This window comes from Ambystoma mexicanum, chromosome 11, assembly GCF_040938575.1.
Source record: "Ambystoma mexicanum isolate Mex_15411 chromosome 11, UKY_AmexF1_1, whole genome shotgun sequence".
Classification (NCBI taxonomy): Eukaryota; Metazoa; Chordata; class Amphibia; order Caudata; family Ambystomatidae; genus Ambystoma; species Ambystoma mexicanum.
Genome location: NC_090934.1, coordinates 1,292,568,584 through 1,292,593,674, shown reverse-complemented (window position 1 = coordinate 1,292,593,674; position 25,091 = coordinate 1,292,568,584). Strand labels below are relative to the sequence as shown.

Genomic DNA, 25,091 nt, shown 5'->3' with positions numbered 1-25,091 from the left:
CTGATTTATGACTGAATGGTCAAATGACAAGGACAGAGCAACATTAAAATCTAGTATCCACACCACTTCTTAAGAGAGAACTGTGTGAATGTGTGCTGCGCACCCATGAAAGAATTCTGGGGAATCGACATTTGGAGCATATATATTGACAATGAGAAGCCGTGCATCTAGATATTCCCCTGCTAGGAGCAGAAATCGCTCCTCCTCATCAGCGACCTGTTCGTGCAACCAGAAATTCAGGGACCTGTGTATATACGTTGCAACCCCACTACAGTGTGACAAATATGAAGAACCACATCTATGGACCCTCCACCCGGCAGCCCCAGGGAGTGCCCTGCATTTAGCCTGCCCCTTGCAGAACTAGAGATGAACTAGAAAAGGGAACTGTACACCCAAGCAAGGGATGGTGGGAAAGAGCATAGGAGCCGGGTTTGATAACCAATCACTGTGACATATTGTTATTGCCTTGACTTAAAACCTTATTCTGTTAAACCGGTTTTAAATAAACTTGTTAAAAACAAAAACAACACCTAGGTTTGAAAATCAAAAACCAGGGCACAAATGCAATGCAATCTGGAGTGCAAAATGTTAAAAGCTACAGCATCTAGGTTTGAAAATAAAAGAATAGGGCACAACTGCAGTGAAGAAGAGGTAGAATAGGTGAGACAAAGCAGAGTGAGAAGGCACAGATCACATTCAGAGTCGATAGTGGGAGCGGTGGAGTTCAGCCATCACTCACTTGACAGTTTGCAGAGGGAAACCATGGGCACCGGAGCGTGTGGGTCCAAGCTGCATCGGAGGCCTGCATCATGAGTCAAAGGGGGTAAAAATGGAGGGGGCCCTTCAAGGCCTGAACAGGCACAGACTGGGCCTTTGGATTGGGCCTTTGGAGGCGGGCCAGCTTTGCCTACCGGCTTGTCTGATTGGCTTTTAGATGGAGGAGGGTGCCAAATCACAGTGCAACATGTCTGAGCACAAGCCATTGTGAGAGAGGGTCCGTGCTGGAGGAAGGCTGAGGCAAAGAAGCAGTTTGTCCAGCTCTCTCCCGCAGGTTCCAATATATAATGCAATCATAATCATAGTGCAAAGCGAGCTCTGGAGCCCAACTACAGTGTATGGTAGTGCAGTAGATCTGTAGATGTACAGACTGGAAGGAACTATTGATCAATAACATAGAATGAATCGGCAATATAGAAGAGACAACCCACAGATTGATACATGATTACTCTCCCACTATAAGCAAATACTGTACATAAGGCGCCCACACCTCTGGTGGGCCGGTGTGCAATGGTAGGGTCCCAATGATTACAGTCTGCATGTCGCAGTTGCACATTGGGGGGATGGATTTTTGGGTGGCCTTTCCACCAGGACATGGCGTCCCTCATATGCGCCACCACAAGTAGCAAGACAGTTAAGCGTCTAACCCCATGAAGTAGATTCCTTGTGAATCCCAGCAGTGCTACCATAGGGTCAGGATCCAGCTGTTCCCCAATAATCAATGAAATCCTGGCTAGGACATTCTCCCAATACAGCAAAATCTACAAACATTCCCAAGCCAGGTGAAGGAACCCTGCTGGGCGAGCAACACACCTGGCACACAAGTCCGGAGTGGATGGAAAATGACTGAAGCCTGGCCGGAGTATGGTACACCTGATGTAGAAAATTCAAATGGATCAGCTTGAGTTTCGAGTTCATAGACAATTTTTGGGTTTAGCGCAGCACATACTGCCTGCCTTCATCTGCGATAACCCTGCCAAGATCCCCCTGCCAAGATCCCTCTGCCAACATCGCCTCAGCGTGCTCCCATCCCATGGGATGTCTGCCATAAAACTACTGTACAGTCGTGAGACCAAGCGACTCATCCCCTGTGACTGGATCAGCCCATCCAATAAAGCCCACATGAAGGGCTGCCCAAGGAACCGAGGGAAACATAGCCTTGAAGACATTTTGCACCAAAAAGTATAGGAAAATATCCAGTGAAATGCGCCCAACTCTATCTTTTGCCTGTTGCAGTGAAAGGAACTTTGTCAAACAAATCCCCAATGGAGGTGATACCCAGCTTTTCCACCCACTTTAAATAAGCCCTCTCCCTGTGATGGCCATACCACAACATGCCTAACAAGAAGCTGAGACGAATGCAAGGTATCAATGCCCAGCTTGCCTGCCACCTTCTTTCAGACTGCACAGGTGGCCCTCACTATGTTCAGGGCTCTAGACGCCACCCAGAGGACCACAGAGCGTAAGAGGTTGGGGGCAGCCAGCACCCTTTTAACCTGACGTGAGGCTTGATATGCTGCGTGCCATACCAATGCGCCAGATAGTGGGCCTGCGCCACCCAGTAATAGGGTTCCAGGTCCGACAGGGCCAAACCCCCCTTCTCATAGGGCTGTGTCAGCGTGGCATAAGCTACCCTGGCTGGCCTTCCCACCCAGATTTAATATAGAATAAGGCCTCAAATCCAAATGAAAAAAACAGAAGAATGAAAAAATGGGACATTAAGGAAAAGGTAGAGGAATTTAGGAAGAATAATTATTTTAACAATAGAGATTCGGCCCAACAATGTAAGAGGGAGGTCTCGCCACCTTTCTACCATGTCCTGAAGAGAGCCCACAGTCTGACCATAATTATCTTGAAACAATTTTTAACGGTCACGTGAGAGCACCACCCCCAGGTAACGAGCCCCAGTAGATTCCCACTTGAAACCAAACTCGTCTTTGAATGTCAGTGTCCCATCAGTAAGGGGGAAACCCTTGATTTGCTATGATTACTCTTTAATCCAGAGAACTCCCCGAACTTAACCAATATCCGCCTCACAGGGGACAAAGAATCTGCAGGGTCACTAAGGGCAAAATCATCCTCATATAAAGATATGATCAACCTATGTGGCCCCAACTGCAATCCCTGCTGAATGTGCCTCTCTCTCAGGACAGCTGCAATGGCTCCATCGCTAGAGGAAAAGGGAGCGGGGACAGTGGGCAACCTTGCCGCATCCCACACCCCATGTTGAAAATCTCAGACCTCTGATACCCCATCACAATCCTTGCTGTCGGTTGAGCATACAGGAGGGACACCAAAGAGACAAAGCGGGCTCCAAGACCAGGTTTCTGAATAACTGGAAATAGTTAAGGCCATTCGACATCCAGAAGCACTGCGACTGCTTGCGACACCGGCTCCAGTGTCGACAGAACCCAAATAAATGCTGTAAGTCGTACATTGTATTCCTGACTGAGCATCAGAGGAAGAATCTGTTAGTCAACACCTTTGCAAATATCTAATTGTCCCCATTGATTAAGGAGATCAGCCGGTAGGAGGCGCACTCCTCAGCCGGCTTCCCTTTCTTATGCAATATAACAATATTAGCCTCCTGCAACAAAGGGGGCAGAATCCCCAAGTTGAGGCATTCGGATATACCCGCAACAGTATTGGAGCCGGAATGGAGGCATGAAGGCCGTCCGGGCCGGGGGACTTGGACCCAGTGAGCTCCTTAATAACCGCCAAGATCTCTTCCAGAGATAGCTCATTATTGTGCGCCTCCCGGAGGAGAGGGTCTACCTAATACAACTCCACTTTCTCTAGCTAACACTGCGAGCTCACTGCATCTTGTGAGTAGCTTTGGGCGTAGAGGCGCCCTTAGAATGTACGAAACACTGCCTCAATGTCCTGCGCAGCACACAGAGGTCTCCGCTGGGGATCCCTAATGCACTCTACAGGCAGAGGCCTCCTATCAGCCGCCAACAGACAGGCCAGAATGGCCCGGCCTTCTGCCCCTCCCCATATTGCCAAATGGAGTGGCCCCGACTAAGGAACTTAATCTCACGATCAGCATTCTCCCTTAATCCATCCAGTTCCCAACACAGGTCGGCCACAATCTTGGGGTCCGCCGTGGACTCGTAATCGTGCTTCAGGTGCATCTCACCTGCCTCCAACTCGCCCCTAATCAACCGAGGATCCCATTATTTTCCTTGGCCATACACACCCCCCTAATGTATCACTTAAAACAATCCAACAACAGCCCCTGTGAGAGACGGAACCGTAGCTATGCGTGAAGTAAGTGACAATTTCATCCTGCAGTTCCTGGCAGAGAACCGCATCACCCAGTGCAGCAGGCTTAAATCTCCAAGCATAGGCCGCTCCACTCCCCCACCAACCTGACACTCCAAGGCAACCGTCAAATGGTCCGAAAGGGTTTGGGGGGAAATCTGGAAGTTGCCCCGGGTGACCGCCCCCCAGATGAGACACAAGCAAGTAGTCAAGCCGAGAACTAGACCAGTGAACCCACAAATGGAAGGTGTAAAACCGAATGTCCCTTTGCTACTTCCTCCAAATATCCAACAGATCATAAATCACAAATATCTCTTGCATCTGTTTTTACCGCTTTGGACCGAGGACCCAGACCAACCCCAGATCTATCTAAAGTCGGATCCCGTGCTGTGTTCTGCTCCCCGCCCCACAATATAGTGGCGTCCCGACACCAAGACAGCTGGACCATCACCCAGTCAAAGGAATTGGCACTATCCTTATTCAGACCATAAGTATTAGCCAGAGCTACCTTCAACCCTTCCAGGACACCACAAACCAACATGGGTCACCTTTCATCCTCCCTGGCCACCGAGACCAGCCTGAACTTGGCACTTTATTAATCAAGATAGCCACCACTGTCATGGAGCAAGAATGGGAGGAGAAATACCTATGGCACCGCTAATGAAAGCGATAACGCTGTCACTAATGTTTCCTTAGTGAGGGAGCATTTGTCGCAACCCATGTACATTTCAGACTAAAGCCAATGCATTTCTGAACATTTTTCCTTCATCAGGGCAAGTCTATGTAATTCAACATTGAAAATATAATGTACCAATAACAATACACACAATACATACAGTGATATAAGTGATGTATAACATACCGATCAGTAGAAAGTCCAAGGATATTCATAAAATAAAGAAAACAAAAACAAAAAATAATAATGAGTGTATTGATAGTAACCGAATTCAAAATGAAAATGAGAAGAAGAGCTTGTGTTACCTTAGTAGTATTGAATGGGTGCTTAAAAGCGTAGTCACTGTCCACAGTAGGGTGCAGTGGTGCGGCATGCAGTAGGCAGCCGTAATGTTAACACGTGCGTGTTTCAGAGAGTAATCTGTTTAAAAAGAAAGATCGGGTTCAGAGGGTCTGCGTGTCTGACAGACTGTAATTCAAGCAGAATGGGACAAAAATAGCAGCGAAAATAGCAGCGAGCAAGTCGCGTACCTTAACGCATCGGGAGCGAAGAAGAGCTCCTGCGTGTGTCCGCCGGGCTGGCTTACACTGAGCAGTGTTTAGGCGGTTGCCCGGACAACCGTTGGTTGTAATATAGTACACGTGACCCACGAGTGCCATTAGGTGGCTGGTGCTCGCGGATCACGCTGTTTCACAGGTGTCAGCCTGCATAATTACACAAATCAAACAATTTATGGGCATGATGGGGTTATGTGCCCGTTAAAAATCAAATTTAGCTCAAACTTAAGAAACTAGAAATTTTCATAGAAATAGAAGAAATACTCAGAATATGATGAAACAGAAAGTTAGTGCTATATATAGGTGATGAGACTAACAGACATGTAAAGATGCATCTAAATGTGATTAGTAAAGCAGTAAGAAAACAAAATACAAATTTAAACGGGATGCACTATGTTAAAAGATAGTGCGTAGGCAAGGCTGGTGCAAATATGCTGGTATGTGCAATCGTGATAAGTCAACAAAAACGAAAACAATTTGTTAGGCATGTCCTCGTCCCAGGTGGTGTTGCCCTCATGTGGCAGCACCTTGGGTCCCAGACCTAGGTCCGGGAAATTGGACGAGGTAAATTCATGGGTCACATGGTGTCCAGGTGGTGTATAATGTCTTAAACATTTTAAACATGTTAATCAGTATTGTTGTGAGCACAACAGGAACATCAACAAGCAACACACTAGGCGTGTAGATGCAGGCCATAAATTCAAATATAACAATGGTAATTTATCTCTTCATTCAAACCATTAGGGACCGAACTGCAGAGTTTATCGATCCAGAATGTTTCTCTACGATTAAGGCGTAGGCCCAAGTCCTCGTGAGGATTGTTTCTGGTTAGAACCTCTAACACCAGGAATTTGATCTGTGACAGATTATGGTTGTTCATGGCCCAATGTCGTGCCACGGCAGAGTTTAGATTAGAGTTTCGAATGCAGGATCGGTGTTCGTTCCATCGGATCTTGGCAGCTCTGGTGGATTGGGAAGCAAATTTGAGTGGGCACCACAGGAGTATCGAATCCTTCTGGCGTTAACAAAAGTTTCTAGTGTGATAAGTCTTTGTTAGGAAGTTAGATCCTCTATGCAGGAGCTGGCTGAAAAAGGCCTGGAGACACCCAAACCCAAAAAATACAGCAAGAAACAAAGATTAGGTGAAAACCCAATCATACAGCCGCTCTCTGGAATCCCATGCTGGGTTTTATATTAGTTGTAATTTCACTATGTATAGTTCCTTCGATCCAATTCTTGAAAAAATACAAAAGTCAAATATATAGTGATTTTTCAATGTTAAAAATTATTTTATAGAAAGAAGTGACTAGTAGCCACCAAAATTGTTCTTCGTGAGGAAGAGATTGCCATAAATCACTCTATCTGAAGACTTATTTTTGTGCCAATGCATTTCGGAATATAACAAATTCCTTCATCAGGGCAAGTCTAAAACAATAAACACATAACATTCACATGCAATTGTGCCAACCATCCCAAGATTAATATCCAATATAGAATAATTCCCACATTAGAAACAACGTAAGTATATAAATATCAGTATGAACAATCATCATCCAAATAGTTGAAAAAATATGAAGGTAAACACATACCCGACAATGTAATGAGCCGGATCAGAAGGCAGGTCAAAAGATATAAAATAAGAAACAAATCAGTACAAAGGCAAGTAAAGTTATCCTATAACAAAATGGAGGGAATCGGGTCCATTACCTGATGTAGGTGAGTAATGGCGAAATCTATGTTTCAGAGGTCAGGCTGCTCCACCGTGTACGGCGAGTAGGTGCTGTGAATGGTAAAGTGAATATATATAAAGGACCTATTCAAAGTGTAGCTAAACGCTAAATAGAAATAAACAGGCGTGAATTGTAACTCACCATATGTAAAGAACGAAGCGGAGAAGTTCTCTCAGCGTCTGCTCAAAGCAGACTGTCTTTGTTGCATCGGCGCGTTGCCGAGCAACCTAGTTTAATAAGACACGTGATTGAAGGCAGAATGTCCTCCTTGCATCGGTGCGCAGCCAAGCAACTCAGTTGTGTAAGACACGTGATCACGGCTCTATGAACACGAGCCGTGACCCGTGTCCGAGAACTGATCAATAAACTCAATATGATCAAAATATCTAATTACTGGACCTCCTGGGGCAGTAATGATAAAAGTCATCGCCTAAGAATCAAAAAAGAAATAAGTAATCTGTCATCCATGGACATAGAAAAAATACTAAGATTGAATGAACCCATTTGGATAAAAGTAATGGCTGTTATATGAGCACCTCAGATGAGGCTATACTAATTATGAACGTACCTAAGTAGGATGGATGGAGCCTAGGGAGCAACCCTAGGGCTGTACCTTATATTAATAGTATGTGCCTTAATGCCGCTAGTGGTGTCGTCTAGACAGACGGCACCTCGGGTCCTGGGGGAACTCCAGGATGCGCAGCATGCAGGACATCTTTTAAACATGGGAAACATCTCTTGTTCATATACATTCAAGTGACCCTCAACATTCAGGTCATATACGTACTGGTGTCAATCTAAACCAAATGATGCTAAATGCAATGTAAGAAAACAATTAGAAAAAACAATTAGAGAAAACAGTGAAAGTTGATCTCCTCATTTAACCCATTGGGTGCCAGACTGCCAAGTTTGTCAATCCAATATGTCTCTCTGCGACTCAAACGTTGGCATAAATCCTCATGAGGGCTGTTCTTGGTTAAAGCTTCCAAAATTACAAATTTTATTTGGGACACGTTATGTCCATTGGCCATCCAATGTCGTGCCACAGCTGAATTAATGTTTGCATTACGAATACAAGATCGGTGTTCACCCCACCTCAATTTAGCTGTTCGGGTTGACTGTCCCACATAAAATTTCCCACACGGGCATTTAATGCCGTAGATGATATTACTACTGTCACATGTAGCAAAAGTCTTAAGCATAATCTTCTGCCCCGTCCTTGGATGGTTAATAGAGTTTCCTTTAATAACAAAATTACAGTTGACACACTGTAAACAAGGATATGTCCCAGTTCGCTGTGTCATAGGTTCCCTGACTGTAGGTTTCGTCTGCACCAATTCATCCCTTAGGTTCCTACTGCGTTGGTATGCAAAGATTGGTCTTTCACTAAAAATATCTTGAACTCGAATATCATTCTTGAAAATCTCCCAATGCTTCATAATAGTTTTCTTAATTTTGTTACTTTGCGCAGAGAACTTGGATACAAATACTGGTGACTTCAATTCTTCCTTACTTTTGGGATTCTGTTCTGATAATAGAGTCTCACGTGATATGGCATCAACTCTGTCAGATGCCAGATCGAGTTCACCCTGCTTATATCCCCGGGCCAGAAATTTTTCTTTCATTTCCATCTGTTGCATTCTGTAGTCTTCAGGATCACTCACTATTTTCTTGACCCTAAGTAATTGGCTGTACGGTAGATTCTTCAGTAGGCTCGGCTGATGGAAGCTGAGTCGGTGCAGGAGATTATTCCGATCAGTCTCTTTCCGAAACAGTGAAGTGCTGTAGATAGTGAGTTGTTATCTGACTTGTACATCAAGGAATGTTATGATTTCATCTGAGATCTCTCTAGTGAACTGTACCCTTTGGTCGATGCTGTTTAGATACACAAAAAATGTTTCAAAAGACTCTCTGGTTCCTTTCCAAATTCCAAAGATGTCGTCTATGTATCTCGTCCAGATGCGGATGTCCTTGTTCCATTCCTGTTTATTCAATACATGGTCTGTTTCAAATTTATACATGAAACTGTTGGCATATGAGGGTCTACGCCTTAATCCTAGAGAAACATTCTGGATCGATAAACTCTGCAGTTTGGTCCCTAATGGCTTGAATCCTTTTGCTCGAGCTGTGCAGTGAGTGCTGCCACTGCTCCGACCTCCATTTTGACCCTGATTTTTAAAAAAATAGCAAAATTTCCCATGTCCCTGTGTGCCTGCATCCCCCGCTCTCCCCTTCCTGCTTTTTCTGCTGCTCCCGCCTCCCCAGCCCGCCCACGGAAGCCAATTGGCTGCTTGGCCCGCCATGTCTTGGTCTAGCGACGACGCTAGCCATGTCTGCTGCCTTTTGCTCGAGCTGTGCAGGTGAATGCTGCCACTGCTCAGACCTCCATTTTGGCCCTGATTTAAAAAAAAAATAGCAAAATTTCCGGTGTCCCTGTGTGCCCGCATCCCCCGCTCTCCCCTTCCTGCTGTTCCCGTCTCCCCAGCCCGCCCACGGAAGCCGATTGGCTGCTTGGCCCACCATGTCTTGGTCTAGCGACGACGCTAGCCATGCCGGCTGCCTTTTGCTCGAGCTGTGCAGGTGAGTACTGCCACTGCTCAGACCTCCAGCTTGGCCCTGATTTAAAAAAAATAGCAAAATTTCCTGTGTTCCTGTGTTCCCGCATCCCCCGCTCTCCCCTTCCTGCTTTTTCTGCTACTCTCGCCTCCCCAGCCCGCCCACGGAAGCAGATTGGCTGCTTGGCCCACCATGTCTTGGTCTAGCGACGACGCTAGCCATGCCTGCTGCCCTTTGCTCGAGCTGTGCAGGGGAGTGCTGCCACTGCTCCGACCTCCATTTTGGCCCTGATTGATTTAAAAAAAAAAATAGCAAAATTTCCCGTGTCCCTGTGCGCCCGCATCCCCCGCTCTCCCCTTCCTGCTTTCCCTCCCAACCCGACCCGCCCTGCTCCCATTGGTCCTCTCGCCCTTCATCTCCGGTCCTCCCAGGGCAGCCCTCTGCCCATGCAGCCCCCACGGCTAAGGGCCCCAACAGAGGCGGCTCCAAGAAGTGTCAGCAGGTGTCCGCAGGGGACGCCAAGGAAGCCAACAGATACCAACAAAAACCGTGAGTGTGGCATGGATGGGGAGTAGAGCAATCACTCTACTCCAGAAAGCCCCCGCCACTCTATTTTACCTACCAATAACATAGAATGCCATAATACTAGCATGTCCCCACTTAGATGGAATTGTGAATATTGGCCTGCGTCGCATCTAGATAGAATTGTGAATGTTAGTATGTCCACACTTAGATAGAATTGTGAATGTTAGCATGTCCACACTTAGTTAGAATTGTGAATGTTCGCATGTCCACACTTAGTTAGAATTGTGAATGTTAGCATGTCCACACTTAGTTAGAATTGTGAATGTTAGCATGTCCACACTTAGTTAGAATTGTGAATGTTGGCATGTCCCCACTTAGTTAGAATTGTGAATGTTGGCATGTCCCCACTTAGATGGAATTGTGAATATTGGCCTGCGTCGCATCTAGATGGAGTTGTGAATGTTGGCATGTCCCCACTTAGATGGAATTGTGGATATTGGCCTGCGTCGCATCTGGATGGAATTGCGAGTGTTGGCCTGTCCACACTTGGTTAGAATTGTGAATGTTAGCATGTCCACACTTGGATGGAGTTGTGAATATTGGCCTGCGTCGCAACTGGATGGAATTGTGAATGTTAACATGTGAAAATTACATTTAGAAAATGTACCCTATAGCCTCTCCGTGAGTTAGCCTCTCTGCTAAATTGAATTTTGAAGTGTGCCCAAGATCCTCTGTGAAAGTTGCATTTACAAGTATACCCAATGGACACTCTGGAAAGTTGCATTTAGAAGTGTACCCAATTGCCTCTGTGAGAGTTGCATTTAGAAGTGTTCTCAATAGCCTCTCTGGAAAATTGATTTTAATAGTGCACCCAGTAGCCTCTCTGTTGAAAATTTGAATTTAGAAATGTGCCCAATAGCCTCGCTGAGAAAGTTGCATTTAGAAGTGTGCCCAATACCCTCTGTGAAAGTTCATTATAGAAGTGTATCCAATAGACGCTCTGTAAATGTCGCATTTAGAAGTGTGCCCAATAGCCTCTAGAAAACTGAATTAGAAGTGCTCCCAATAGCCTTTCTGGAAAATTGATTTTACAAGTGCGCCCACTAGGCCCTCTGTGGAAAATTGAATTTAGAAGTATGCCAATGGCCTCGCCGTGAAAGTTGCACTTAGAAGTGTTCCCAATAGCATCTGTGAAAGTTGATTATAGAAGTGTACCCAATAGACACTATAGAAAGTTGCATTTAAAAGTGTGTCCAATAGCCTCTCTATGGAAAATTGTATTTAGAAGTTCGCCCGGTACCCTCTCTGGGAAAGTTGCATTTAGAAGTGTGCTCATTGAAAGAGCATATAACCCATCATATCACACCACCACGCTTACTCTCTCCTTTACATCACCACTCAACTAGAACACAGAGATACTATGACACCATTCGGTATAACTGTTCTCATACTAACACCCGCCGCTTACTCCACATCATTCTATGTAAACACTGCTGGTTTCACACCCCCAGCCAGGCGTTTTCCTCAGGCCTAACGCAGCCACATCCGTTCCGGATAAATCCTGCCAGAACGAACACATTCTCCTGATCTCTCAACCACCACATCTACCGCTAAGAAGCAGCTATTACACATGTACCACACGAGCTGCACACATACCCGGTGCTCACACGCACCTTTGACTCTCCCTACTGATCTGAACTTCGGTTCCCGAGGGCGTTCGACCTACCAGCGCCTTCAGACCATACCAATGGTATATAATGCGCTATATAAGTGCAAAATAACATAACATAACATTTATGAAACCTTGATAAGAACTATACTTTTGAATTTCATGACTTGATGCCCAGATCTGGGCCCTTTTGAGAGCGGCTGTGTGACCTGGTATTTATACTTGGTCTCTAGCTGTTGTTGTACTTTGAAGTCCGGGTGTCTCCAGACTTGTCACGGCCAGCTCCATTCAAGTATCTACTATCATATTTTTACCTCTACATCTACCTGGATATATAAAAGATTTCTAAACTAGTGGTGCCCACTTACTTCCCTGTTTGTTACCTCTAATGAAAGCCCCAGCTAGATTTCCGAGGACAAGGTGAGGTAAGTCTTCTGGATCAAGGCCACCTCCACCCGGTGCCTGTGCAGATACTGAGACACCCTCCTAACCTTGGAGGACCAGTTCTTTCCTGATGTTCCAAGTGGCTACCCTAAAAGCCATTGCATTTCATAATTGCAACCCATGGACCATACCTCCCCCACCCAACCAGACATTGCTTCAATTGCACAGGACTATAGGCCATCGTACCACCGTGTAAGGCCTCGGACTCCAGCAAACAATCCCGCCACCTTCACCCACACGGGCGTCCCCGAATCCACCCAAAAAGCTATCACCCTGCAGTCCAAACAAACGAAAAATGAACAATGCTGCGCTCAGGGCGCTTGTGCCCATCCAGGCATGTGTCGGCTCAGCCTCCCTAGGGTAGCAAATAATTCCCTAGTAGCCCAAACCACTGGATAACTTACACCCATGTCCTGTGGTCAACCATCAAATTTCCGGACTGCTCCCCCTGCTCCTCCACAACCATGTTCAGCCTTCAGAGATCTTCCTGGCCTGCCAGTCCTTGATTTCTAGCCCCATTCCGGGGTCTAGGATGATTGGGCCAATGCAGCCTGCCAATCCCATCCAGGAAGGAGCTCGCAGACTCTGGGGACATGAAACACAGAGTCTTCCCCTCATATTGGATTCGTAACTTTGTAGGGAACAGCATGGAATACTGGATGTTGTCCCTAAATCGACGAATTGAAGTTCCCCATTCTGTCTGGCCAAGTGAAGAATTGTGTCACAGTCCCTGTAAATCAATAGGTGAGCTATGATGGGACGCAGGGGACCCCGGGTGCAAGTCGCACCACTGTGATACGGTGTGCCCGCTCAACCACAAACTTAGAGAAAACCTTTGTATCGCCAAAAACTGCCCTGCATACGGACACAACAAACTCCTCCATCCTGGTCTGCCTCCGACTATCCCGGATCCCAACCAGCCTGATGTTATTTCTGCAGGCCCAACCCTCCAGGTCCTCGTTCTTGGCAGACACTGACTTGAGCTGTACCTCCAGAGACGACACCCTGGACATTTGCGACACTGATCCATCATCAAGCCCGGACACTCTGTGCTCCACCTCATTCAGATGGTCCCTGTGCTTATCCAGCCAATGTTGCAACATGTCTACCTTTGAGGAAAACGAGTCAAGTTTGGAGTCCATACCACCAACACCGGACTTGAGATCTAGAAGTATCTCCTTGATGTCAACATCCGCGTTCCTGAAGCCACCGCTCTGGAAGCAGACTCCATGGCCTCTGACTCCCCCACCTGGGACTGGACATAGAGCCTCCTGGAAGAGGGCCCCCCCCCTCCCTCAAAGGTGAGCTTCTTTTGCAACTTGTCTGTTTTCACCATTGTTGAGCTCAGAAAGCATAGGCGTCAGCTCCGGCAGGAGATCCGAATGTGGGGGGGAGAGGTCCATTGTCCCTTCCTGAAGGCTGTCGGACCCGCACCACCAGGGACCCCGGGCAACAAATACGTCCTGCGGGGCCCAGGCGGGGAGGCACCATCCCCCCCATGTCCAGGCTTCACACCGCTACTCGTCCCAGGTGCCGGCGAACCCTAAGCTACCACCTCACTCCACCACCGGGACCCTGCCACTGAACCACGGGCCCCAGGAGGACACCAATCAGGCCACCTACCGGCTGCCACACCATAGGACAGAAGGATAGTCAGCAGGCTCTTCAAATCCAGATAGTGACTCCAGCAAGGATTGGTCCGCTCCCCTACCTCAACCAGAGGAAGCCGCTAGCGGGCTCCGAACTGCCCGATGGCAGGACCACAACCCACTATCCATGCAAAGGGCCTGCTCTCCCAGGCTAAGCCTCTAACCCTGTGCAGCTATGGAAACCACGTCCAGGGCCGTCTCCTTGCCTCCCGCTGCTGGTTGGGCTAACCACCCTGTCGCCGCTCGTCAAGTCAAGCCCACCTCCACCACCACTCCACCACCTGTACTCAAGCGGCTCATGACCAGCTCTTGCAGGCCACGTACATCAATGCACGTGGACTCCAAACCAAGAGCCTACCCTTCCACGAAGGCCACAATGGCTGGAGTCACGGCTCTGTTCCCAACGGCACATTCGTATCGGTCGTCCCAGCACCTGCAAGCCAGCAATTTCACACAGCATGGGTCAGTGTACTTCCAGAACCCTGCAGGGACTGGCAAATCTCAACAAGCTGCCTCTGAGCTGCAGTTTGTCGGGATATTGGTGAGTCGACACACAGAGCTCACAGAGCTCTGCCATTCCTGGACGAGCTCTCTAGCAACACCCCTGCTAACAACCCTGAAGGCACCTCAAAGAGTAGCCAACAACTTGACTTTAGACCATCTTGAACTAGTAGCATGACCACTTCCGAGTGGTACTTGGTGTTAAGCTTTACTGGTGCTTCATGGATAACTCCCAAGTTAGATGACAAAGGCAGCTTGTGAGGCTACTTGGCGTTACACCCAGTAGAGAAGTTGCTTAAAGAGTCCATCCTCAATTTGGGCAATCTTTCTCGCTGAGATGGTCCTGCTGAAAACACCACAACACTGGTATTGAGGGCCCACATAAATAGGAATTTACAAACCACCTGCTCTATTCACAAACTTGAGGGTATTCTCCCAAGCAAGCCTCGGGAACCCCTTATTCAGGTGGCTTGGGAAGTGCTGACATTCTCAGACCCCAACCCTAGGGCTGACGAACAAGAGAGGATCACCTGGGTAGAGGAGCCTAGGGTTGTGCTCAGGGAAATGCCCCAGGTGAGACGCAGTATTGCACAAGCCAGGGAGAACGACAGGAGGACAAACTCCCCAAGACATTTATAGGTTATAATACCTCTGCCTTGCTTCCTCCCATTGAAACTCTCCTACCCAGATCCAACAACCCCTCCGTACATGACTAATTCACTAAGGTCCGAAACCCGGTTGCAACCAGAAACCATCTCTCCCAGAATTCCTGTTACCCTGTTCCCTGCCCACCCACTCCCAATCATTCTTCTCCACGTCCCTCTGGCTATTCTGTCCTGAACCCCCAGTCGACTTGGACTAAACACTATCGTTCCCACAATCCCCCCGGTTCCTTTTATAATAACAATCCCAGTCATTCTCGTCCATTTCACAAACCCTACCCATTTCATCCTTCCCAGTTTACCAACCGACCAACACCACTTACCCCGTAGAATATTTAGACACTGCAAACACCTCTTTATATTTTGACAAACAACAGACTAATATGAAACCTGTTTACCCGACATGTACTAACGCAAGGGTCAGGCAACTGACCTAAATCACACAAGTGATCATAGTTCAAGGGTTTTTATTGAACAATGAATGCAGGGTGGAAAAACACCAAAGCTAAACCAAAATCTAAGATGGGAGCAAGCGTCACCAATCAAATGAAAAATAAGGCAGTCCTAGTGGCGTCATGTCAAAATAAAAGGACCTATTGTTAGGGAGAATTCTCTGTAAGGCTAATTTCCCAAACCTAGTGAGTCCCCCAGCAGCTTTGCTGGATTTTTGGGGTTTATTTTTTTTCTCTCCTGCTAAGAGTGAGATTCTTTTGCTCCCACTCTTAGACATGATTTGAGGTGTTCCTTTGACTTTCCATGTGTTTTATGGGCTATGGGATCTTTTACTCCATAGGGTCTCATGTGTTTTTTGTGATGTGGGTTACACAGCACCCTCCGTGCCGTAACCCAGGGATTTCGTAGCGACCCCCCAACATAGACTCCATACCCTGGGACTGAATACTGTCTCCCAGGGCATGTAAAGTCACCATTGGCTTTACTAGTCCCAAATTATGAACAGAAACCAGTACAAACCATCATATTGTGTACGTACTGGTCGGGGCAATTCGATTGCCCCGGGGTCTGTTGTTCGAGAGGCACGTCTCCGTCGCCCCTGATCGAGTTTTGGCTGGTGGCAGTGGATACTACTTTTTATATTCGACCGCAAATATATCTCTATGGGATTTTCCCATTGTTTGAGGCTACCAACTTTAATTATTTAATTCTTATAGCCTCGAACATACCGCCGGTTTATTGAATTAATATTATTTCACTAGTTGGTATTTTTTGCCAGAACTCGATTCTAAAATGGCGTTTGTGTTCTCTTCTGTGACTCCAACCCAAGTCGAGCCCTTTGTTCCACTTTTTGGCTGGCCTCTCCACAGAAGCCTCCAAAAGTGGTGCCACTCTGTCTGGGTACCACAGGGGGTGTCGGAGGGGGTTTAGGCACCCTGGAATGAGTTACCTTGGTAACTCAAGTCGCACTCTTGTGTGATTGGCCCAAGTGGTGAGCCGGCCGGCTCACCAATTAGCATGTTTGATTGACAGCTAGGCTGAGTGAATGGGTGGTGCATAAAAGCAGGGCTTTGGGGACTGGAACTTCAGAAGTCGCCACAGGACCTAAGAATCCGAGGAGGGAGAAGCTGAGCCGACCTGCAACGACGACACCACCGGTGGAGCCCTGCTGAACCGTCTCACCACTTTTCCCGACGACAGAGAAGATCTCCATTCCGGAGAGTCTTCTTCCTTTGACTGGTCGGGATAACCAGTTTCGCCTTCTTTTCACCTTCCTGGAGCATCTCGTGGCCGCCTTGCCCGTGCCAAGCACCCCATCAACCGGATTACCACTACCGCGAAGAGAAGGGTAGTGCCTTTTAATCAGAGAACACCGCGGCTGGTTTCTTCCCTGGCAGTGCAACAACCTTCATCTTTCCTCCACGGCGAGACCTCTTCTTCCTCTGGACGAAACGCTGACTTGCACCTGCTGCCAGGAACAACTGCCCCCACTGGAGCTTCCTTCACACTTAAGGTACTGTGTCCCGCCTGGCTTCCCTTGCGACAGATCGTTCGGGGTGACAGTAAAGCCTCGACTTTCAAACCTGGGCTGGCCTGGGGCAACCTAGCTAACGTTTCCTGACTTTAATTTCATACTTTTTGTGCGAACTATCTACAAAGACTCTTTGGGCATAACCCCCTGGTGAACCTGGACCCCTTCTGCTTGCTCTCTCCACAAGTGGGCCTTGCAATTGACTTCCTTGCTCCCCAGTAGAACTCTGCCTATCCTGCCTTACTGTGGTTCTTTGAAAAAGTATTGAAACTTGTGTGCTTCTTTAACTCTGCCTTTTTCCCTCCCTTTCTTTACAACTTATTAGAGTGTCATCTTATGTTAAGCGCTCACCTGTGTCTGAAAATAAGTGGTGTTTCTCACTAAGACTTGTCTAATAAGGGAATAGGGTTGTATATATATGATAGTAACTGTGTGTTGAATTTACTTACCTCGTTCTTGCTAGTGTAAATCACAAGTGTGTTTTTAAATAAATAATTATATACTTTTACACCAAAGCTCTGGTCAGTGTTTGTTTGTGCTACTGTGTCTCTGTACCTATTGTGTATACTCTGCATGCTGCCTAACTCTTCTTGAGGGAAGTCTGACTGCTCAGCCACAGCTACCAAGTGAATCTGTGTAGTGCAGACTGCTACCAAGTGGGTTTACTGCCAAACACCTGTAGTCTTAAATCTCTTGCAGTGGTCCCTAAGGGAACTGCACAGGTTTCTGCCTAACACCTATACTATAAAGAAAATGATTGTCAGTTCCTTATAACTAATTACATAAAGAGCGTGGGACAGGGTATTGAAATAAAGGAAACAGTGTTCAAATAATAAGTCAAAATGTGATTGCCTTGTGGACTCCCTTCCCCATGTTTTTAGCACGGGACGAGGTGGGACTTTGGAGCACAGCACACGCTCAAGCTTTCCCAGCACGAGCAAACAGTTCTGTATCAGCTGGCACAGTACCCACTCTAGGTTTTTCAGCACGAGCTGACAGTTCCGTTCCAGCTATCAGGTTCGTGGATAGTAAAGTCTTTTTGCATTAAAAAGTCAGTTGCCTTCGAGGCCTGATGTATCCAACAAACAAACACACATTTCTGCTTCACGTGTAGTTTGAGTGATTGCTTCACCCCTCGGTCCCCCTCTTCTGTGAGCAAACCCATCAGTAATTGTATTTAGCAAATTCATAAGACAGTTCCTTTCACACTGAACTTTGGGTTATAGCTTTCTACCCCTGGATCTCCTTCGGCTGGGCTCAGATCCCAAATGACGAAGGGGCGCTTCCCTTCCCTGTGTATTGCAATACTTCTTGCTTCACAAATCGTAATGTCTTTTTGAACAGGCTTTCAGGCTTTTCCTCTCATTGTCAGTTTCTCTCTACCAGGTTCACTATCGCTGACCTTTCGGACATACAGCTCATGTATTAACTTTTCACCATGCAGGATTCACTTCCCGCAGCTTTCTCAGTCATTGGCTGGTCAAAGACTTTCAACGGTACAGAGGATTTGACAAGACTGACCCCTGTATGACCACTTTGACCTATCTTCGCCTCTTCTTAAGGCCTTCTGGTTATGGTAGTCTTTCTACCATCAGGTTATCGCCCTGAGTTTCCGGCTTGAGAAACCACGTGGCACCAGCCTCCACTATTGCTGGTGTCCCCCTTGTTTCTCAATCGTATCTTTAAAAGTTCACGTTAGCCTTTGGCTACCTTTCGTTCAACACAGCTCGGTTTCTTATCGACACTCCCCTCGACTCACCGGCTCTGATTAACCACTTGACTTTGGTGAAAGGTTGGTATCACTGACGCAAGTGTCCCTCCCTGGCTTGGTTATCACTGGAGGATGGTCTTGCACACCGTAGATATCTGCTGCAACACACACTGGCCTTTGTTCACCGTCTTATGTTTCCATCTGCAGAGGTTTCACGAGCCTGGACCAGAAAGGGCAAGGTCATTTCTCTCCTTGTCACCCTCTCGGGATTTGCCCTCTTTCGCCTTCTCTTGAACTGCTGCGATGAGTTAGCCTTCATGTCGTGCGGTCTGCCTCGCTCATCTTGTGCTTTCATGCTCCACCTTTGATCCCTGTTGGGAAGGGAAAGGGCCATCAGTTGTGTGTGATTCTGGTCAACTGCCTGACTTTGCCTGACCCTTGTATTGAGAAACGTCAGGTAAATGGCCATGGTGTTAGTCTGTTGTCTTTTGCGTGGTGCTAAAGTGTATGTGTTGAAAAAAGGGGGTGGGGGAGTGCTTTGGAATGTCCTACGTGGTAGGATGGGGAAAAGGTGTTGAAAGAAGAGGGGGGATACTGCATCTCACCCATCGGTCCCCCACTTCCACAGGACCCCCCCATCCATGTGATCCTCCCTCACTGGTCCACACCAGGAACTGGATCCAATAGCGATGGCTGTCTCCTGGCCACCTGGATGACAGATACACGGGGACTAGCTAGGGAGACACCTTCAGGTTTCTCACATACCCTCCCTCCATGCGATGTAGCCACATTTGTTTCACAGGGGAACTGGGAAAGAAAATCTACATTTCCCTGGTCTTTTCCTTTTCGGTGTTCCACAGTGAAACAATAGGGTTGTAGGTCTAGAAACCATTGCATGGCCCTAGAGTTGGATTCTTTGCGTTGGCTAATCCAAACGAGGGGTGAATAGTCTGTAACAAGTGTGAACATTCATCCTAATGGGTAATACCTAAGATGGATAATGGCCCACTTGATGGCCAAGGCCTCTAGTTCCAACACAGAGAAAGTTTTTTCACGTGGGAACAAGTTGCGGCTGGTGAACAAGATGGGATGTTCTAATCCATCGCAAACCTGGGATAGGATGGCTCCTAATCCTGTAAGGGAGGCATCTGTATCCAAGGCAAAATCCTTAGAGAAGTTGTCTACCTTTAGAATTGGGTTCTGACACAGCGTTTGCTTTAAGGTGTTATAACATCTCAACCTCGTCATTCCAATGAGGTTTCTGGGTTTCGGCATTCTTACGTTTATTTGTCTGCCGGGCTGTTTTGTCCAAAAAGTTAGGGATAAATCTTCAGTAGTACTCTATTAACATGAGAAAAGCTCTAAGATCCCTTTAGTTTTGGGAGTTGGTGTATCTAAGATAGCTTTTACCTTCTCATGTTGTGAATGTCATTTCCATTCCTTACAAAGAAGCCTACATATTATATGGCTGATTGGGCCAGTCTGCACATAGCTGGATTAGCAGTAAGACCACCATTTCTGAGGACTTTCATGATGGTATAAAGATGGAAGAGATGGTCCACCCAAGTTTTGCTATAAATGACAATATCATCAATATAAGCTCCACAGAAATCAGAATAGGGTTGAAGGATCTTATTCATAAAGCATTGGAAAGTGGCTGGCGCACCATGTAGACAGAAAATTAAAACTTCAAATTGGAAAAATCCTACCAGCATTGAAAACGCTGTCTTTTCCTTATCTGGTCCATATACGGGAACTTGCCGGTATCCCTTGGTTAAGTATAGTGTAGATAGAAAGGTGGCTGCTCCGAGTTTATCAATTAGGTCGTCAATGCGTGGCATGGGATAGGCATCGAAGTCCGATATGGCATTACCTTGATGGAATTCAATACAGAATCTCCAGGAGCGGTCAGGTTTAGTGACCAGCACGATAGGAGAGGAAAATGGGCTTGAGGATGGCTCAATAATGTTAGCTTTCAAAATTTTGTTGACCTCCTAGATCACTATCCGATTACGGGCCTCGGAGTCGATATAGTTTTAAGTGTAACACTTTACACTTAGGTGTTCTGATATAGTGGTATGCATTCTTTACTCTCCCTGGTTTTTCCGAGAATACATCAGGAAATGAAATTACTAAATCCTTTACATCTTATTGGTGTTGAGTAGATAACTCAGAAGGAATTAAATCAAAGTTATCTATGTCTTCGGGAACCAGACAGGCTAGTACTTTGGCATGGGTGGCTGACGGGTTCTCTTTCCACTCTTTCAAGTGATTTACATGATATAATTGGATTTTCTGTTTCCTATCCAGTTGTGCTGCTCTATACGTGCAGGTTCCCGTCCTTTCTACTATTTCATAAGGTCCGTGCCATTTGTGACCAATTTGTTCTCTGAGGTTGGTAGGAGGACTAGTACTTTCCGTCCTGTAGAGAATGATCGTAAACTCACCTTTTTTGTCATAAGTGGCCTTTTGTTGGCTTTGAGCTTTTGCAATGTGAGTGCAAACTAAGTCTTGGTCCAACTTCATATGTTCTTGCATTAGGGTTGCGGTTTGCGAGATGGGAATATGGGCTTCCTTGTGTTCTTCCCAGGTTTCCTGGAGCATGTCGAGTACATCTCTCGGTTCTCTTCCATAGAGCAATTCAAAGGGAGAGAAACCTGTGGATGCTTGGGTGGTTTTGCTCATGGCAAATAGTACACATGGTATCATGCACTTGCAGGCTTTCCCTTCTTTGTCTACCATTTTCGGAGAATTCATTTTAAGGTCTTATTTAATCTTTCTACCAAGCCATCAGTTTGGGGATGGTACACAGATGTTCGCAAGGTGATAATGTGGAGTAACTCTGACTTCAGCCATTAGTTTACTGATAAAATTCGAACCCTGGTTCATTAGTATTTCCTTTGGCAAACCAACCTCGGAGAAATACGGTAGAAGATGTTTAAGCATCTGCTGGGTGGTATTTCGATTGGCAATGCCTTGAGATATTGGGTTACATAATCCACGATCACAAGGACATATTTACTGCACAATCTGGAGGTTTCTAGTTGTCCAATTATGTCCATACCAATTCTGGAAAAGAGGAATTCAATAATCAGCAACAGATTCAGAGGAGCAGGTGATGGGATGTGCGTGCTGGTCTTTTGACACATTTTGCATGCTTTGATGAAAGCTTTTACATCGGCATGGATGCTTGACCAATAAAACGTTCCAATAATGTGTGCGTGGGTTTTGGAGTGTCCTAAATGTCCCCCGGTAAGGTGAGAATGAGCGATTTCCAGTACAACCTTTCGATGGCTTTTGGTTATTACCAATTGTGTTTTTACCATACACTCTGGGGAGGTTTCTTTTCTATAAAACAGTCCTTGTTTTTAAAGAAAAAAGGACTCCCTTTTTCTAAACCTTATTCTCCAGGTATCGCTTGTAAAAATGCTACAGCAAGAACTGGATCATTTTGCTGGGCAAAGACCAAGTCTGGATAGATGGTGGGTTCCTTCCCCTTCCTTTCATGGATGTCAGTTGACTCATCTGTTTCCCCAAAGCCTAAGTTACCTCTTTCTGTTTTATCTGGTTCACTTTCTTTAAACCTGGGAAACAGAGCTCTTTCCAAAATCCCCTGGGCAATTGGATCTCCCCGACATACCTCAAAAGGGATCTTGCCTTGGTTTTGTAAGAGAACCATCACATCTCCCTTAAAGTCGGGATCAATAATGCCTGCTAAGACATCTATCCCAAACTTCCACGCTAGGCCAGATTTTGGGGCTAATCGAATGTAACACCTCGGAGGGGGTATCAAAACGAAGTCTGTAGGAATCATTCCTTTCTTCCCAGGGGGAATGGTAGCCCCCTACTACTACATATGTCAAACCCTATTGATTACTTGGTGGCGATGGAAGGACTAGAGGCTCTCTGACTACGTTTTTGAAATTGTAGGGTTCCCCAATTAGTTTCAATTCAGTCACTCCTAAAACCATATGTGAGGAACGCATGGTGGCAACAGTAAAGACAGACACAAGTGATCACAGTTCAAGGGTGCTTATTGAACAATGAATGCAGGGTGGAAAAATGCCTAAGCTAGACCCAAATCTAAGATGGGAGCAAGCGTCGACCATCAAATGAAAAATAAGTCAGTCCTAGTGGTGTTGTGTCAAAATAAAAGGGCCTACACTAAAAAAAAAACAATTTCCAATTCCTTACAACTAATTACAGAAAGGGTGTGGGACAGGGTATTGAAATAAAGGAACAGTGTTCAAATAATAAGTCAGGATGTGATTGCCTTGCGGTCTCCCTTTCCCATGCTTTTAGCACGGGACAAGGTGGGACTTTGGAGCAGAGCACACACTCAAGCTTGTCCAGCATGAGCTAACAGTTCCATATCAGCTGGCACAGTACCTGCTCAAGCTTTCTCAGCACGAGCTGACAGTTCTGTTGCAGCTATCAGGTTCTTCCATAGTAAGATCTTTTTGCATTAAAAAGTCTTTTACCTTCGAGGCCGGATGTATCCAACAAACAAACACAAAGTTCTGCTTAACGTATTCTTTGGGGGATGGCTTCACCCCTGTGTCCCCCTCTTCGGGGCACAAAGCCCTCAGTAATTGTATTCAGCAAATTCATAAGACAGTTCTTTCGCAGTGAAATTTGGGTGATCGCTTTCCACCCCTGGATCTCCCTCAGCTGGGCATGGATCCCAAATGACGAAGGGGGTGCTTCCCTTCCCCTTGTCTTGCAATACTTCTTGCTTCACAAATCTTAATGTCTTTTTAAACAGGCTTTCAGGCTTTTCCTCGCATTGTCGGTTTCGCTCTACCAGGTTCACTCTCGCTGACTTTTACGATAAACAGCTCATGTATTAGCTTTTCACCATGCAGGATTCACTTCCCGCGGCTTTCTCAATCATTTGCCGGTCAGAGACTTTTGATGGTCCATAGGATTTGACAAGACCCCTTTCTTTGCCTCTTCCTAAGGCCTTCTGGTTGTGCTAATCTTTCGACCATAGGGTAATCGCCCAGAGTTTCCTGCTTGAGCACCCATGTGGTGCGGGCCTCTTCTACTGCTAGTTTTCCCCCTCGTTTCTTAATCGTACCTTTAAAAGTTCACATTAGCCTTTGGCTATCTTTCGTTCAACACAGCTCTGTTTCCTATCGACATTCCTCTCGACTCACCGGCTGTGATCAACCGCTTGGCTTTGGAGTCAAAGTTGGTACCACTGAGACAAGTCTCTCTCCCCGGGCTAGGTTATCAGCAGAGGAGGGTCTTGCTAACTGTAGACATCTGCTGCAACATAAGCTGGCCTTTGTTCGTGGTTTTACATTTCCATCTGCGGAGGTTTCACGGGCCTGGACCGGAAAGGGCAAAGTCACTTCTCTCCTTGTCACCCTCTGGGGATTCGCCGTCTTTCGCCTCCTCTTGAAATGCCATGCTGAGTTAGCCTTCATGTCGTGTGGTCTGCCTCGCTCAACTTGTGCTTCCGTGCTCCACATTTTATCCCTGTGGGGAAGGGAAAGGGCCGTCAGGTGTGTGTGATTCTGGTCAATTGCCTGACCCTTGTATTGGGACATGTAAAATGGCCCTGGTGTTAGTCCGTTGTCTTTTGTGTGGTCCGAAAGTGTTCGTGTAGAAAGGGGGGGGCAGTGCTTTGGAATGTCCGACGTGGTAGGATGGGGAAAAGGTGTTGAAAGAAGAAGGGGGAATACTACGTCTCGCCTGTCGGAGTCCCACTCCCACTCCCCAAGGTCCCCCCCCATTCAGGTGATACTACCTCACTGGTCCACTCCCGGGAACTGGTTCCAATAGCGATGGCTGTGTCCTGGCCACCTAGATGACAGATTCCCGGGGACTAGCCATGGAGACACCTTCAGATTTCTCACATATGTTACTAGGATTTATTCTGCACACTGCTGTCATTTGCACAATCTCCTGTCACTCTGGTGGATCTACGAGAGAGGGTTGGGTTAATTTAGTGGGGCGAGAAGGAACATGCAACATAGCTTTGATGTTGTGTGGATGCATACAAAACAAAAGAGGTGATGGCTGGAAGGTTTAGAATTACTCTTAGCCTCTGGGATTGCCCTGGGCAACCCTCCAGGCCATTGTCCTTCGCCTGCCAAGCCATTACACAGGGGGAAAGACCATAAGCAAATAAAGGTTGGTCCCACCTCAAAAGGAGCTGTCAGTCCAGCCCGAATCGCTTGGTCACATCCCTTCTGCACGAGACCACAGGCATCCTCAGACATGTTTTGGCCTTGTTGGGCCTCATCAGTGAGGAGTAGTTTGGGTCTCTAGGCCCAGCAGTCACGGGAACCACGTCTGGGCATACCCATCGTTCACGGGGTAACTAAGCAAAACAAAAGAGGTGATGGCTAGAAGTTTTAGAATTAATCTTAACTTCT

General features: G+C 46.7%; 1 protein-coding gene across 9 annotated transcripts in view; it reads right to left on the bottom strand.

The window, feature by feature from the left end:
- FAM227B (family with sequence similarity 227 member B) overlaps positions 1 to 25,091 on the bottom strand; it is a 1,598,354-nt gene that overhangs the window by 69,139 nt on the left and 1,504,124 nt on the right. Inside the window, exon 15 of one of the 9 annotated variants that reach the window (XM_069624770.1) lies at positions 5,032 to 5,137. The exons of the other annotated variants lie outside the window; for them this stretch is intronic. Within the exon in view, the coding sequence (XP_069480871.1) occupies positions 5,126 to 5,137 (12 nt within the window). The 3' untranslated portion in view covers positions 5,032 to 5,125. Of the gene's footprint in view, positions 1 to 5,031; positions 5,138 to 25,091 lie in introns of those variants that run through there. 9 annotated transcript variants of the gene reach the window in all.